The sequence below is a fragment of the Asterias amurensis genome, chromosome 1 (assembly GCF_032118995.1).
Source record: "Asterias amurensis chromosome 1, ASM3211899v1".
Lineage (NCBI taxonomy): Eukaryota > Metazoa > Echinodermata > Asteroidea > Forcipulatida > Asteriidae > Asterias > Asterias amurensis.
Window position 1 is genome coordinate 30,587,156 of NC_092648.1, and position 18,296 is coordinate 30,605,451.

General features: G+C 37.7%; 1 protein-coding gene across 2 annotated transcripts in view; it reads left to right on the forward strand.

Annotated features, from left to right (window-relative positions):
* Positions 1 to 225: 225 nt before the first annotated feature.
* The window catches only part of LOC139940893 (spastin-like), a 48,449-nt gene continuing 30,378 nt past the window's right edge, over positions 226 to 18,296 (forward strand). For both annotated transcript variants that reach the window (XM_071937280.1, XM_071937284.1), the window contains exons 1-2: positions 226 to 803; positions 11,629 to 11,712. In XM_071937280.1, coding sequence (XP_071793381.1) covers positions 353 to 803; positions 11,629 to 11,712 — 535 coding nt within the window. In that variant the 5' untranslated portion in view covers positions 226 to 352. The remainder of the gene's footprint in view (positions 804 to 11,628; positions 11,713 to 18,296) is intronic.

The window sequence follows — 18,296 nt, forward strand, 5'->3', positions numbered from 1 at the left end:
GGCAAAGGTCGTGGGTTCGAACCCCACACTACTGTCCACCCAAGTAATATGCCTATGGATTTTTTTCACTGGACTCGGATAAAATAAAAACACTGGGGAAAAAAATTATTGTTACTAAATTTGATGTGCCGCCCTCAGTTGTCTTTATTCAAAGCAATCGGGAATGGGTAATCCCCGGTACTCACGAAACGTTCTCATTCATGATGAACACACAGGGCTCGTCGGGTGCCTTATCGCTGTGTGGTTGTGTCCTCATAGCGTACGTGCAATAATTTCTGGCGGAACTCGTCCTGTGTTGAACGTACCGTACCGTACGTTCAACCCGGGATGCAAACTCCTGACGAGGACCCCGATGCCCCGTAATAAGCCCGGCGAGCGCGCCCGTAGTCCCAGCGGTCTAAAGCGCAAATTAAAGCCGGAACAACAAGAGTCTCCCCACCGTCGGAACCTACGTTTCGCCAGCTACCCTCTGCTCTTCGTATTTGGTCTCCTACGGTTCATTGTCTTCCAAGTTTGGATACTTTTATCGCATGCTTTTTGGAGAGCGACCGACATTAAGCAGAAGTACTCCGTGGAGCGCTCAGCGTACGCCACTGTTGAGACTACCGTAAATGGAACACATTTGACGGGGGTGACCATCACCTCTAGAACGGACAGCAAATCGGGACAAGCTGGCTCGTCTGCAGGGGGAATGGATAATAACAGAACAGAAGATGCAAGTTTATTATTCAAACAGAAACAACACCACAAGAAGGCCTTTGAATACGTGTCCAAAGCGTTGAAGATAGATGAAGATGACGGAGGTACGGTACAAACTACAAATTACAATTTAAAGTGTTTTAAATGTGTGCTTTTACTTGCTTTTCACAATTAAAAGAAAGTTTGCTTCAAGTTCATGTTAATGATATTTTTTTTTAGACATACGTATGTACATGTACCATAGAGTAAGGAATGCATGTACTGTGCAAACATTATCTGATGGATGGCTCTTGTGAGCGGTAATGTAAAAGTTTCAATCACTATATTTGTTTATGTGGTCGACCTTCCCAGTAAGCAGAGTGACTTTTAAACTTGAAGCTATCAAAACAAATTATTTAACTATTTGTTTATTTATTTATTTATTTATTTCCTTTATTTACCAATTGTTTACCCAGGGTATGCCAAATCAGTTTAAAAATAACTGGTTTCCATTTTGGCCCTGCATACAAATTAACACTTTATAAAGTAAACATAAAATCACAAAGGAACAAAGGACCCTAATCATGCTAATAAAATTACATGTATGATAAAAATGATAACAATTTCATTGAGAAATTGTTGATGCATCATAATTTCCTTTAATCGGGGTTCCACCAGTCCGAGTCGGAAGCCATTCAAATTGTTGCCATGCATCAGGGATCACACCTATACCAAAATAAAAGGCTTGGACTTCTTCTTCTTCTTCCTATAACTTAAAAGTTTCTAGTGCAGTGCCTTCATATTGAAGATAGTTGCACTGTACCCGAATAAGGGAATAATAAAAGTGTACATGTAGTGACTCATTCTTTCACGTTCGTTTGAACCGGCAGGGTCGTTCCCGTGTGATAAAGGCCTAAGCCAACGGTCCTGAAAGAACGAGTCACTACTCTTTTATTCCCATGCATATGCCTTTTTGGTTTAAAGGCATAATACAGTATAAGAAACTCTGTAAAACTTCCGTTTCCAATGTGCTTGAGCTCTGTACAATGTCCGTGTGTTGCATTGTTATGACTGAGATGCCTATTTCCGACAGTTTCCAGCTCCATACGTGCGCATGCGCGTATAGTCTTGGTACAACACTTTCTGACTTCTCGTTTTCCTTTCACACACAGCGCGCGGCCAACTTACCGACAACGCCCGCATCGCCCCTAACAAGAAACATCTTGCACCAAGACTAGCGCGTAACAAGAAACGTCTTGCACTAAGACTATCGCGGAGTATCCACTCAAAACAGGTTATAAACACTGGTCATTATCAAAGGTTTAAACACCCCCACGTGACGCACTCTCCACCAATAGGAGTAGCGAAACTGTCTGAGGTATTTATGAATGGCTTTTAATATTGGCACCCTTTCATTCATTCAAATATTACTTTTAATACCCATCGACCAAAGGCATTGAGAAAATAGGGAGAGTGACAACTAGGGCTTGATAGCACAGTTGGTTCTAAAGGAGAGTGCCGTTACGTTTTTATTTGGAGGTTGTAAATTTTAGTGTTCTGAAACCCAGTTTTCTGATACACAGATCTCTATTCTACATGATCAACATACATTCAGTCAGATAATACAAATTTGCAGGATATGTGTTTCAACAATTTTCAATGTCAACTGAGCAAAAAATTCAATCAACTTTGTCGTTTTGGGTCCCCACTTTTGCCAAATCAACCCTAATACATGTGGCTCCGTTGCCTTGATAATCAAGAGACACTGGTTGCACCGAGTAAGGCTCAAATAGCGTTCTATCAAATCACCAGTGGCTTCATTCAATACCTTACAAAACACTCATGCAACTACTCGAAGGGTTAACTTGTCTGCATCTTAGGTAGTGCCCCCAGGGTGGCTGGGTCCCAGACGAATACCAACATGTTAAATGCACTCCAAGAGAAACGCTGTCACTTGAAACTGCTGCAGTGGCAGACTACTGCTGTCCATGCTCTCTAGGGTAGGCGGTTAAAGAAAGCTCATGAATATAAAAATGCATTACATTCATGTCAACGGAATAGGCTTCAGGGGATTCACCTGACAAAGTGTAGAGATGCCGTTTCTCAGGTATTGATGTACGCTTACCATGTACTATTAATAGGGCGTACAGCATTCAGTTTGGCAAGACACGTAGATTGGAGTCTCTATGGTTGTCAAAAGGGTGTTGTGTGTTATAGGCTCTGCATGGGAAACCTTTTTATCATCATGCCTTATACATGTATGGATACAATTCGTTGGGGATGGTTCATTGTAGAACCTCAGGAGAGTCATGATCGTCCGTCGTCCCTCGCACTTCTTCATTGTGTACTTTGAATTTCATGTGATATCATCACATTCACATCACATTCACATGCCAGTGCCAGTTCCAGTTCCAAATTTTAAAGAGCTGCTACAGCATTATGTATTTATAACAAAGTTGCTCAGCAAAGTACAATTATGCTTACCGGAACAAGGTTATCAGCTAAAATCATCATTTTATAGTACAAAATCTAACTGACCAGTTTCCTCATCTTGCTTTAATAGCAGTATATTCTGTTTTTAGCAATAAGCGGTTCTGGTCACAGTTTCATAGAGTTGCTTATCAAAAACAGGTGCTAAGCAAACTTAATGCTTAGTCTGATCATGGAGGAAGGAAGAGAAGGAGCTCGAACGACCCGCAAAACCGCAGAGCAACAAAAGAATACCCTGACAATGCCCCTGTCTGACCAGTGGAAAAAGATAGGAGACCTCCTGCTGGACGGCCGAGACGGCCGGGATATCTCTTTGTACAGAACCTGTGGTACCGCCACTCTGCACCGTTGCCTTTGTGTAAAGTTGAATCATTGGAGACAAGAATTGTGAATACACACGTTTTCGTTTACCGTTTGTGGTGTTTACATGGAAATATCACAGCATATTTTTACATTTTTTGCAACTTTCCTGTCACTAGCGGTGGTTCAATATTTGGGTACTAGCACACGAGGGTGGTTGGTATTCAATTGTGTTTTTCGATGGGCGAAAGTGTGCACAAATTTTATCAGGTCTCAAAAAATTGTTTTTGTCTTGATTATATCCATACGACATACGACACCATAGTTGAGTGAAGAACCAAGTGCGCACGCGCAAATTCACATACGTCAGGTCGCCCATTGTTTGTATATGGTATGTGGGTGATTACGAGGTGTCGTTAAACGACCGTGGTACCACAGGTTTGACTTTTGAAGTCCCTTCGTTCGAGCTCCTTCTCTTCCTTCCTCCATGGTCTGATAAGCAGGGGTTACTTAAACATGAAAACCTAACTTTGCATTGTTGCTAGCAAGATTTGCTGCGATTAATCCTTCACAGAAAAATCCTGAGGAAATTTAAAAACAAAATTAGTCAAAACAGTTGGAATTTGCAGAGATTTAATCACAAACAATGAAACAATGCTTTGACACAATAATTTTGTTTGTGATACTCTTGTTTCTGCATGCTTGTGATATATTTCTGTGCTTAGCAGAGTTGCGTGCTTCAAGCAGCGTTATGAATTTGACCCCATCTCAAATTTGGCCTAAGATGACAAGCAGTGGTCCGAAGCTGACTTATGAGATAAAGCATTTAATGAAAAACAAACCTGATTAGCAGAGGGAATTAGTCGGGGTATTGAGGAATAGAATTCACAGATTGAGTAACTGCTTTGTAATTTACCAAAGTGCCTCTCAAGGATATGTTGGAATGTTTACTTTTTAATGATCATGGGTAGGGGATGATTACAACATTTATAAGAATGCCCATGTTGAGTAGCACTTATTATTTAAAAACCGAAAAGATCTACAGTTTAGCTGGATATGTGTCTTTCATTGTAATGTAGCTTCAATACTGTAGGCCTAAACAATCCATCATGATGATTACTAATAGACCATGTGACCTTTAACCTACAAAATGAATAACCTTATTTTAGGGTCATTCTGGCAGGCAAGATACGTACACAAGGATCATATGGGTATTTGCACATTTTTGTGTCATAATTTCCACATAAATTTAAAGGAACATTACAGAATTGGTTTTTGCTAACAAAACAGTTGCTGGGTGTGTAAGCACTTTAAATCCACCATTTACATAAACGACAAACCTGTAGAAGGTTGAGATCGATCGGCCTTCTGGGTCACAAGAGAATATTGAAAACCGATTACAAATTTTTCATTGCATCAATACCAAACTAAAAATGAATAAAACGCTCACTGGAGCAATAAACTCCAAATGCGTAGTTAGATTATTTATTTCTCATCAAATATGACATTTCAGACAGAAATATTTCAAGGGAAGTTTTCAACTATCATCATCATTAGGCCATCTAAGTTTGATGTAAAGATCTGTGATCTTCACGATGTGTTTTCCTTACCAATTCTGTAGAGAGTTGTACTTTGTATTTGCTTTGCATGAAAACGCTGAAACAAGCTTTACACGGATGCAATTTTGTTTCACAATTGTATACCAATTTAAAAAACCAACCGCTAATATTATTGTACCATGGAGGTATAAATAACTCTACCTCCATGATTGTACATAGCTAGCCTTGCATTAAATCTTCACATTGTTATAATGTCGTTGATGAGATGGAATATTGCCCATGCAGTGCATCTTAATATTGCACAGTAAGTACACGGCCTCCCTAAACCCAACACTTGATGTACGTGTTTCTATGCAAATATTGGTCCATCTCTAACAATCTTCATCATTTCCCCGCACACAAACCGCCCGAGGTGCAACATCTTGATGCAGTAGAGTTCCTCCTCCCTTCAATAGCAAAACAGGTTTAATCTAGACGCGGCGTTGTTCTTAGCCATTTCCAGTGCCTTGTCTCCTCCTCTGTGTATCATCTTCAAGAGAAGCCTGAAGATATTGCTCTCAAGATAAAACAGTACTACTGTCATAGCTAGCTAGACCCATCGGTGTGGCTCTACACTCTCAAGCTAAAACCATTCTACTGTCATAGCTAGCTAGACCCATCGGTGTGGCTCTACACTCTCACGCTAAACCATAATGCTTTCATCGCCAGCTAGTCCCATCGGTGTGGCTAACCATAATAAGCTTAAACTATAACGCTGTCAATGCCGGACCCATTGATAGGAAGAAAACATCTTAATGGCGTACAATATTGCGTAGCATTTTTCCATTGTTATAACAGATATGAAAGTGAAGAGTCTTCACTAGGAAGAAACTATAATGTATATAGTATACTTGCACGTACAGTGTATACTGTTTGAATTTACAAGACCGTGCACCAGCTCTTCTCAGAGCCAGCACTCACATTTAGTAAAGAGATTTATACATGGTTGTACCCGCAAGTTTACTTATAGTTTCTTCCTATTTCAACACCTTGCAAAGCTTCAAACAATACTTAAGTATCTTCACCTTAAAGTTGCATGGACTGACTGTCGAACCAAATTTGGTAAAAGATTGTTTTTGTCTGAACGGATTTTGACAGAACTGTTTGAAAATGAATAATATTTCTCGTCCATGGCTGATGAATAGTATTAATGTCAGGATTCCAAGAATGATTCATTTTTAGTTTTGAAATAAACTACCACCTTCATTGACAGGTTGTTTTGTGCACCACCCTAAATTAAAATAAAATAAGGGGGGGGGGGGGTCAAATTTGCAAGAAAACGGACATAAAATCAATTGTAAAGCTTGTTAATTGTTTTTGTTTATTTTCAATCCAAACTATAAGTCTTTAAAATATTTGCTCTCCAAAATCAGATTAGACTGATATCACCTTGGAAATCAATTCAAAGCTATTTCTGTTGGGCCATCATTGTTAGAATATGGAAAACTATTTACGTGTATGCATTGATTACAGATTGTTGTTCTAAGATTTAATCAATCATTTACCACAATTGAAGGCCTGCAAGTACGTGTTTTACTTACGCAATGTGGATTGATTTTGAATGTTTCAATGGTCAATGGGTTAAAGCTTTTGCCAATTTTAGCATTCACGTAGAAAATGTATAAATCTGTTCAAAATTGAACAAATTATCATTAGACCTGCAAAATTGTGAAATTGTTTGTTTACTGAGAAAGTTCCTTAAAATCCTTACCCACTTAACCACCCAAATCCCTAGATCCTTTTAACCGAAATGAAGGACTTTAAAGCAGTTGGCCACAGGGTCAGGCAATTTTGTTAAAAATTGAGCAAATTATCATCAGAACTGCAAAATTGTGAAATTGTTTGTTTACTGAGAAGGTTCCTTAAAATCTTTACCCACCCAAATCCCTAGATCCTCTTTGCCAAAATGAAGGGTTTAGAAGGACGTTAAAGCAGTTGGCCACAGGTCGGGCAGTGCAATTTTATCAAAGTCCAAACAATTTGGTGGGGAGTGACATACGAGGATATTTGGGGATTGTGATCACCTCTAGGCAAGAGGCCTCTATGGAGGAAGGGTTGATGCCATCTGTACCCTTCTCCTAGGAAGAATCTTTTTTATAAACTTGTCTGTGAAAAAGCAGCTCTGCGTCTTCCCCATCCAGTTATGGTTACAATCTGATATGTTTGTAAAGAAAGTTTGGCAAATTAGGTGTGTCACCATGGAAGAATGCAATTCTTTCCTCCATGGCATTACAGTACGGTGCGCATTTTCGCCAATAGGCCTGTCTTTACATGCATTTAGATTTGCATCCTGAGACAGTACATGTAGCTGCATACCAATGCAATGGGTCTCTACCATGGTATACTGAAGATGCATGTTGTCAATATATATGGAAGACTGGAAGTCAACATACCCATTACTGCATCAATACCGTTGTATTCATCAATACGAAGGACAAGCTGATGATTCACAAAGACAGTGCATCAGTGGTTGCTATGGTAACGTCTCATCCCCCATTCAAGGCATCTCATCCTGAGTCAGTGTTTATACCTTCATCGTGTCATTGAACTCAGTAAGATTATTTATCTGAGTATTACATCTTGGATGATCGATGAACTGTGAAGACTGAATGTGTTATTTATTGCCGTTTTTTGTTGTTGCAAGGAATCCATGAACTTGTAAAACACTTTAATAATAATAAAAATAAACTGTTCTTATAAAATAAAGTGCATTACACACGGAGTCCCAATGCGCTGTACAAAGTCAAAAGAGAACAAACAAACAAGTTATAGTTTAACAAGTGAGTTTTGAGAAGGCGTTTTAATTGATCCAGAGTTTGAGCGTCTTTGATGTTGCGGGGGAGTTTGTCCCAGAGGGTAGGAGAAGACATAGAAAATGCATGTTGGCCGTATGACTAAGTTGAAGCCAATGAACAGGCAAGTAGAGATTGTGATTGGGAGCGAAGATTTCTAGAAGGCTGATGGCCATGGATACAGATGTAGGTCAGAAGAAGGGTCTTGTACACAATCTGTTGTCTAACGGGAAGCCAGTGCAAATCAGAAAATTTGTGAAATAGGGTCACAGGTTTTGGTTTCAATCTGGCTGCTGAGTTCTGAACTCGCTGTAGTTTGGAGACGGCTGAGTCAGGTAGACCAAGAAGAAGACTAATTGCAGAAAGTAAATTTAAAGTAATTTTATGGAGAGAAATCAGAACAGGAATACTGGGCGCCATCTTAGAATACTCTATGACTGGATTCAAGCTTTAATTTCTAGTATTTACCCTCTCTGACTGAGTGCAAAAATTTATTTAAGTATATCAACTATCCATTGATTATTTATTAATTTTATTTATTTATCCATTAGTTTGTTTATTTGTCACGTTATTAAACATTATGAAATCGTTGTTCTTGTTACCAACTTGAAGGGTTGGTTTTTATTTTTATTGGTTGTCTTTCAATGAGAAAATACATGAGGCATCTTTGCATCCTCTCTTCCCTAGCAAATCAATCGTTATTTAAAAAAAATATTGTATTTGTTTTGAGTATGAATACATCCGCAAGCAAACACTCATCTGAGGGCTCAGTCAGAAACTGTCATATTTTATTCATGTTTAAAACCAAACTACCTGCAATCTACTTAGTGGGGCAGCCATGTTGTCAAGATGCATGTGTCACTGACCATAGAGAGATCCTTGAGATACGGTCACTAAACACTGAATCATCATAGAACTAGCATCCACAGATGATGGTCCATGAATTTTTCATCATTTAGGGAAGCAGTTGGTGATGGGAAACAAGCCAGGCTAGAAGGCCAGTTAATATAAGTACATAGTTTGGAAGTAGACACTGTCCATTTATTTTGCCCCACTTGATCTTAAAGGCAGTGGACACTATTGGTAATTACTCAAAATAATTATTAGCATAAAACCTTTCTTGGTGACGAGTAATGGGGAGAGGTTGATGGTATAAAACATTGTGAGAAACGGCACCCTCTGAAGTGCCATAGTTTTCGAGAAAGAAGTAATTTTCCACGAATTTGATTTAGTGACCTCAGATTTAGAACTTGAGGTCTCGAAATCAACCATCTAAACGCACACACCTTTGTGTGACAAGAATGTTTTTTTCTTTCATTCATATCTCGCAAGTTCTATGACCGATTGAGCTCAATTTTTCACAGGTTCGTTATTTTATGCATATGTTGAGACCCACCAACTGTGAAGGCTAGTCTTTGACAATTAACAATAGTGTCCACTGCCTTTAAGGACAAACATGCTCAGGTATGGATCTGATGTAGCATAATTAGGCAATGCTGTTCACCTGTGTATTGTGTCCATTGGCTCTCAGGTGATACTGATGCATATTCTGTTTCATTTGATCACTTAAAGGAGATCGAGTGATGTGGCCAGAATTTAGATAGGTCTAAATTCCTTATAAATAGAAGGGCAAGTCCAAGAAAAGGTACCCAATATTATGCTCTCATCATTAAAAAAAAAAAGGTTTTGGTATTTTAAGTCCACAGATTTACATAACAATTTAACACGGTTTAAAGGTGATGGTAGAAAGCTTCCCTTAAATTATTACTTGCTGAGGTGGTTGAGTTTTTGAGAAATGAGTAAAACAATCTAATGGAATTTTTTTAAGCATGTACAACGGATTTACCTTGATTTGCAAAAAAATCTTGATTTACAAAAGGTTTTTAAAAGGCTAAAGGCTTGTTTCGTTTTGTTTTCTTGTGAGGCGTTGTGTTAATTGTAGAGCACCATAGAAATGTTTATTATTGTTATTTATTAGTACCTCAAAACATTCGTCTTTGGTTTGATTAGCTTTGGCCATTTATTATTTTTGAAGCTTAGCACCCCATTGATTTTTAATCCAATTATTATCTACATGTACAAGCGGATCTTGCATTAGAGATGCATACCGACTATTGATTGAGTATGCGTTTAGGTGTCAAATCGCTCAGGTATCGGGACAATGTTCAGGTGCATGAATAATTCAAGCGACATTTATTTATTTTAGAGCCTGTAACATTCAGATGATAGGTATCCAACTTGTCCCTGCTTAGATTTGTTTAAAGGGGTCTGTACACGTTTGGTAATGACTGAATAATATTACCAATAAAAACTTAAAGGCAGTGGATACTATTGGTAATTACACAAAATAATTATTAGCATAAAACCTTACTTGGTAACGAGTAATGGAGAGCTGTTGATAGTATAAAACATTGTGAGAAACGCCTCCCTCTGAAGTAACGTAGTTTTTGAGAAAGAGGGAATTTTCCACGAATTTGATTTGGAGACCTCAGATTTAGAATTTGAGGTCTTGAAATCAAGCATCTGAAAGCACACAACTTTGTGTGACATGGGTGTTTTTCTTTCATTTGCAACTTCGATGACCGATTGAGCTCAAACTTTCACAGGCTTGTTATTTTATGCAAATGTTGAGATACAGCAAGTGAGAAGACGTGTCTTTGACAATTGCCAATAGTGGCCAGTGTCTTTAAGAAGTACAGCAGCTTTGGATAGTGTAAAATGCATTTTTAGAAAGAACATTTCTTTGCAATGAATGAGTAAATATGAAGTTTTGAATTGATATATTATGCTGACACTGAAAGTCTACTTGATGTTGTTTAATTAATAATAAGATATCCAGGTTGGCTCAGTGGTTTCTTCCCTGACTTGCACCTCTATGACCCCGGTTCGAATCCCGGACAGGCACCTTGCATGTGGAGTAGGTTTCCAGTCACTACCTGATTCAGTAGGTTTTTGGCCCACATCTAAAACTGATATATTTGTATTGTCTTCGGGCCGAAAGAGTCAAAGTCTTGTCACTTATGAGGGCCCCTTGTTTTCATCACTTGAAAGATATCATAATGATGATCAGAAAATTGTAATAATTCGTCTTTCATAGAAAAGCAGAACTAAACCACAACAGGCCACATGTAAAGAAATATGAGTTGCCAATGCAGCACTAAAAATCTAAATTTGAAGGGAAAGAAAAACAACCTGAAACCAGGAGACAAAGTTATAAAATATACCCAGAACTCTGAGGTATTGAATTTGCTGTCAGCAGCAGGCAGAATTACATGCAATCCTAATAGGATTGATGCTGCAAAGCAATCAGTAGTCGGGTAGTTATAGCAATAGAAGTAATCTCTGATGGGAATGCTAAAGCATGGTTTGGTTCAGCTAGGTATAAGTTATCACAGGTTTTCCACTCGGATTATTTATAAAAAGTGAAAGTTTGAATTTGTCAATAATTTCACAACATCTTCTTGGCAGTAGAATAAATGAGCAAGACAAGGTTTCTTAGTTAGGCAAATGATTTCAGTGTCAGGAGGGGCAGGCAGTAAAATCACAACTGGAAGAGTCTGGTGGAGACCAGTAACAAATTGTAAGCCACAATAAACCCTGCAGGTAATCTTTTTGAGTGCAGTACTTTAACAAACATTTGAAAGTGTTGGACATAGGATTTTATACAGCAGCTTTCTTTATTTTGGTGAAAGACATGAAGGGGCTTACACATGAAGTACGTTTACATGACTTACAGAGTAGTTTTGTTATATATTTTGTGTCTTTTTCAGGAAATAAAAAGTTAGCTCTTGACTACTACAGAAGAGGTATCAATGAATTAGAGAATGGCATTGCTGTGGATTGCCAGAAACCAGGTGAGGATAATGTGTATTTTTTTCTAATGGAGCTGGTAGTGGTTTCATGTTCAACATTTATAAAACAACTAGAAAATAGTAAAAATGTGCTGCAAAAATTTGTTATTTGTCTTCAAGTTATGGATAACAAAAGGCCATTCTAGAATAAACAATGAAATTGTTCCACATAGTATGTTATGCATACATGCATGTACTTGATATGTAAAAAACCATTATCTTAAGTCTCAGGTTTGCTGAGTGGTTTCTTTCACTACCTTTCACCTCTGTGGAACCTGGTTTAAATTCCACCTCAGACCAGAGGTGAAAATTGGGTTTTCAGTCTCTACCTTGTATAAAAATAAAAATAAATACATTTGTAATATAAATCCAATGGGAAAGTAATTAAACCACCTTGCCTCATCACCTTCTTGAAGTCATGCGTGTGTCCAGTAAAGATGTGTTAAGAAATGCATTACGAACCAAATGTCCCAAAAATTATCATTATGCAAGAATGGTTAAGAATCATCTTTGCCATAATTGGTAAGGTGCTAAGACTGACAAATTGTATCGTGTATCTGATCAATTTTGTGTACAGTTGTAATAACACTGTATTCGCAGTTCATACTTCGCATCAGGGAGTCGAACTGCTGACCTTCTTTCTACTTAGGTATGCAAGAATCAAAAGATAACAAGTTGTTTTTTGAATAAACAGCTTATAACATGATAAAACTTGGTTGAACCGAGCAGTTTTACAATTTAACGAACGATACATCATTGAAATGATGACTGAGGAGTGCAATACTGCCGTGTAGGTCACGCTAAACCACATTTGACACATAAATTATTTGACATTTCCAATGTGTTTGTCACGGATGGTGTACTCCAGGGAACTCAAGTTCTCTGTTTGCCATTCGTAGAGCTCTCTACAGTAGTATCGATCCTTGCCTCTGGCCGTCCTAACTGACTATATGGACACCTTTATGGAAACTCAAGCTGTTTTTGCATGATTGAAGTTGGTCATCGGTCACTCTGTGATGACGACTGAGGACGAGGATTTGGTGTTTGTTTAAAAACAAAAGGGCATATTTAAATAGGGATCGCTAAAAGTGGTAATAGCATTGTAATGAACCATGGTTATCAGATTCGACTCAGTAAAAATTTTTAAAGGAACACGTTGCCTTGGATTGGTCAAGTTGGTCTTTGAAAAGCATTTGTAACCGTTTTTTATAAAATGCATATGGGTAGAAAGATGTTGTAAAAGTAGAATACAACGATCCACACAAACATGCCTCGAAATTGCGTGGTTTTCCTTATACCTTGTCGACTAACACGTCGGCCATGGGGGTCAAAATTTTGACTCCCATAAATGGCCGACCATGTTAGTTCGCACAGTAGAAGGAAAACCACGCAATTTCGAGGCAAACTTGTGTGGATCATTGTATTCTACTTTTAAAACATCTTTCCACCCATACGCATTTTATAAAAAAAACCGGTTACAAACGCTTTTGTTTTGACCAACTCGTCCGATCCAAGGCAACGTGTTCCTTTAAAGGCAGTGGACACTATTGGTAATTACTCAAAATAATTATTAGCATAAAAACTTACTTGGAAACGAGTAATGGGGAGAGGTTGATAGTATAAAACATTGTGAGAAACGGCTCCCTCTGAAGTGATGTAGTTTTCGAGAAAGAAGTAGTTTTCGAGAAAGAAGTAATTTTCCACGAATTTGATTTCGAGACCTCATGTTTAGAATTTGAGGTCTCGAAATCAAGCATCTGAAAGCACACAACTTCGTGTGACAAGGGTGTTTTTTTCTTTCATAGTTATCTCGCAACTTGGACGACCAATCGAGCTCAAATGTTCACAGGTTTGTTATTTTATGCATATGTTGAGATACAGCAAGTGGGAAGACTGGTCTTTGGCCATTACCAATAGTGTCCAGTGTCTTTAAAGAATATAAAATGTTACTCTGAATCAAACCCAATAATTAAAAAAACCAAATCAAACAAACAAACAAACAAACAAACACCCCAATCAAGATAAACAACACAAACACAACAAAATATACACATAAACAAAAATATAAAAATTAATAAAGTAGAAAATGATATATAAACACCATAACGATTTTAAAATAAATTGAAAAAAATATAACACGCAGTAAATACACATTCAGTGAAATGAAGAGCACAAACCAGCAACAAATTTTGCAGATCAAGAAATAATTTGTTTTTTATTGTCATCTGAGGCACAAGCTATTGTGAGTATGAATAATCTTTGATTTTGAATGGATTTAGGTCTTTAGAGCAGAAACTCCATGATCAGCGATAAAAGTACATTGTTTACAAGTCTCCATGGGGATAATTGAATGTTCTGCTTATACCTCAAGAAATGTTTTGCTGTGTGTGAGTAATTAAGAGACCTTGCTGAGTATAACTACAGGCCTGAAGGCTAATTAAGTATGTCAGTAGTAATTGATTTAATTATAGATCCAGATCAGGTTATAATGAAATGACCAGTGAATCTTTAGTCAAATGTTTACAGTTACGAACAGGAGACAAATAGATTCGTGTAGTTTTGAGTTTTTTTGACGGCATTGTACATGTTCATGTACACTGTTTATACCTCTGTCATACAAAAATTACAATAAAGCATTAATACAATTAATTTAAATTCAACATTATGAGCATATGTGCGTCTTTGCATTTTGGATTCTGTACTGCGTACAAATAATCGATGATGCAAAATTACAATAATCATGTCAGATGTTAAAATTTTGAGACATAATACACAACTGTTTTTACTGATTACATTTTACCATTTTTGTCTGTGCACAAAGCAATGCACTCATTCGTGTTCCTTTTTGCTACAGTGCTATAGTGCACACTACATTACCCTCATCCATTGCTGGGGGGGGCTGGGGCGGAAGAGTAATACAAAGTGCAGGCCCGAAAGACTAAAAAAAAAAAAAAAAAAAAGCTTGTCTGAATGCATTCCACCTGCAAATAAATATTTAATATTTTATTAGATCATACAATAGGCAAGTTAAGTATGTACAGGTTTTAAAATAAGAAATGCAAAATAACCCAGGAATAATATATATACCAAATAAAATAAGTCATTAAATTAAAAAGTAAATAAAGAAGTGTTAAGGGAGATTGTGTTATTGTTCATTTTGTTCCATTGGTTGAATCTGACTGCACTCTTACTCCTAGGATAAATCCTGGGCATCAAGAACCATTGCTATCAGTTAAAGATTTTGTCATCATTGGTGTGTCGTAGCCAAAGTGTCATGTGCATCAGACTGAAGCTCTAGTAAATTCCTGATAGCAGAGTGTGGGTTGGAGTCCCGGTCTTGACACTTGTGTTCTTTTAAAAGCAAGACATTTTTGCTTCTTCTTTCGCATGAGACCAAAAGCCGTATGTCCTGTGTGTTGTGTAATGCACATAAAAGAACCCAGTTATAAAAATACACTTATTGCTAAGAGAAGGGGATGCTTTGGTTCTTTTGAAGGTGGCTGTCGCTAAGTGAGCCATATCATCTTGTAAACATCATGGTCTCATAAATGGGTCTCATAATTTAAAAAACTTTAAAAACCTGTCTGAAAATGATTAACAATAAGCACTTTGAGACACCCAAAGATAAAGCGCTATAAAAAGTAGCATTACATTTAAAGTATTTTCGGGTGCATCCCTCACACAAATCATAACTTCTTTCCACCAAATATTGTGAACTGTGATCCTGTGTTATGATCAGAGAGACAGAGAGATGGAGATTCCACGCAGTGAGTGACATCATAAAGTAACAATGCTAAAGGCAAATAGAAGAAAAGTGCAGAGATTTTGTTTTTCTTGGCTTAATTCCCAAGTGTAGGACATCCCCCTGAGGTGTCATCTAATCCAATTAGGCTCATCACCATATTCCCTTCAAGACCTTAAGTTACTTAGCAATCAGATGCCTGAGTGCAACCTGGCAATATGACTCAACCACCCGCTACCGGTTCTCCCCTTTGGCTGGGCTTCCCTTCTGTCTGTTGACTACCAAACCCAAAACAAGACTTTTTTGTAGACTGGACTGGAAAAGTCTGTGGACAGATGGAGTGGGGGGATGAATTAAGTCTGGGTCAGATGAGAGCATCTGTATCGTTGTCAAAATACTTCCGAGTAAGGTGATGGAGAAGATTTCTGTCTAAATAAATGCAGCCTTTTTTACCTACTTTTGGAGTCAGACTGAAACTGAGGGGATTTTGTATTTATTAATGCACCCATTGAGCAGTAAAAATTTGATGGGCTTATTTTTATTATAGGATATTTTTATATAATATATTAATGATAATACATAGTGCATATAATATACGAGGGTGTTTTGAAATGCTGGATATTTTTTGGTTTGCGGATATGTTTAAATACAAGACCCATTTATTTACATAGTATTATGTATTGGTTTACAAAGTGATGTGGTGCAATCTGCAGCCTACCATACCAGAAAACACCAGGGCGAATCTCTTCTCTTAAATGAGTGAACTGGGTTCTTTAACAGGCATTACACAACACACATGACCTACTATACTGTTATTTGTCCCATCCAAAGCAATAATGGTTAGGCACCCGAGGTAAGACCGGGACTCAAACCCACACTCGGCTGCTCAAAAACACCAGAGCTTGAGTCCAGTGCGCTTAACCCTACTGCGCAAAACTTGAAATGAAAGCTTGTAACTTTCCAGAAAAATAGCTGTTTAAAACCTTTAAAAAAAATTTGGGTCTAATCAGCCCAAAAATTGTTTTAAAAAACACACACACAACAGGAAAACAAACACAAGCAATCATCAGCAGTCTAAAAAAGCATAATCCTAGACTTAATCCTTTTTTCCCACGTGATGAAATTTTCACAGTCCAGTTATATTGTGACGTTTTTATTAAAAACCTGAGATTTGAAATGAAAACAAAACAACAAAGCACTCAATCTTTTTTTATTAAAAAAACGAATCCTTACAATTCAAAGTTCAAGATTACCAGATTTTGACAGAGATTCCATTGAGCTATAGCAATCCATGATATCCTCAGCATTTCAATACTTTAGCCAAACAGTCATTGCAGTTGAAGCATGCTACCCTTCAGAGAGTACAGTCATGGGGAAATAACGTTAAGTCACCCCCGCTGAAAGGATTTGTCTACCAACAAGAAACGACAGGTGGATGCTCAACTTCGCTCGGTCAGATCGCCCAATTCAGCCAATTTCTCATATTCCGTTGCTTTTTTCCCCCTTTCCTCTTAACAGCATATCGTGAGTCATATATGATCACGCCGCGCATTACGATATTGCTGGGTGCATCTTCATCCGCTCGGTCGGTGAAGGCAATTTCTCTTTTCCATGGCCAGGCAGGTTGTATTCCTGTTAAATCGGGCATTAAGTTCGGGTCCGTCATGTGAAGTAAAGTCAATTGTTAAGATGACTTTGATTGCTGATCCAATTGGCTCTAATCTATTTTGCTCTTGTAGTTCGTGTATAAATTGGCTTATGTTACCAGCGCTGGAGACGGCTGAAAAATGTTTCTTTCTTTAGTTTAGTATTGGTCTTTTTTCTTCTTTAAGTAAACACTTTGTTTTAAGCGTAGGCAAACTTTGTGAGCAGATTGACATTATCAGCCAAAATGTAGAGAAATTTGTGAATGGTTGTGCCCTGACAGTTTGGGCTGAGCCAATGAATATTTGATGCGATTTATCTCTGCTTAGTCATTCTAAACAATTGGCTTATGATCAGTATAGTGTGAGGAGATCACAAAGTGATTTCAGATTTCATCTCGGTAAACAGGACACTGTGATATCAATCAGTAGCCAATTACTAATGCGCATTTTTGGCCAACTTAATCAAATGCTAATTTCGTGAACTAATCTGTACTTAACTGGTCAGTAAATATAGAAGAATCAAGATATGACTCATTTGAAAGCTCTGTGAAGTCAAAGTTAATATTCTTGTATATCAAACATATGGAAGGGCCTGCCCCTAGGTGGACAATATGCAGGAGGGCTTGCCCCTGGGTGCACAGTGTGTTGGAAGTTAATACTGTGCATTGATTTGCAAGAAATTCAGTGGTGTTTGACTGCTTTCATACAAGACAGGGGTTTAATTTTTACACTGGACAGCAGGCCAGAAGCTAGTGATTTTAATATCGGGCCAGATTATTCATGACTGGACAAGAACTCTGGTCTTGGGTTTTTCAATTGAATATCAATACTTAAAGACACTAGACACTATTTGTAATTGTCATAGACCAGTTTTCTCACTTGGTGTATCTCAACATATGCATAAAGTAACAAACCTGTGAAAACTTGAGCTCAATCGGTTGTCAAAGTTGCGAGATAATAATGAAAGAAAAAACCACCCTTGTCACACGAAGTTGTGTGCTTTCAGATGATTGATTTCGAGACCTCAAATTCTAAATCTGAGGTCTCAAAATCAAATTCATGGAAAATTACTTCTCTCTCAAAAACTACATTACTTCAGAGGGAGCTGTTTATTACAATGTTTTATAGTACTATCAACCTCGCCCAATTACCAAGAAAGGTTTTATGCTAATAATTATTTTGAGTAGTTACCAATAGTG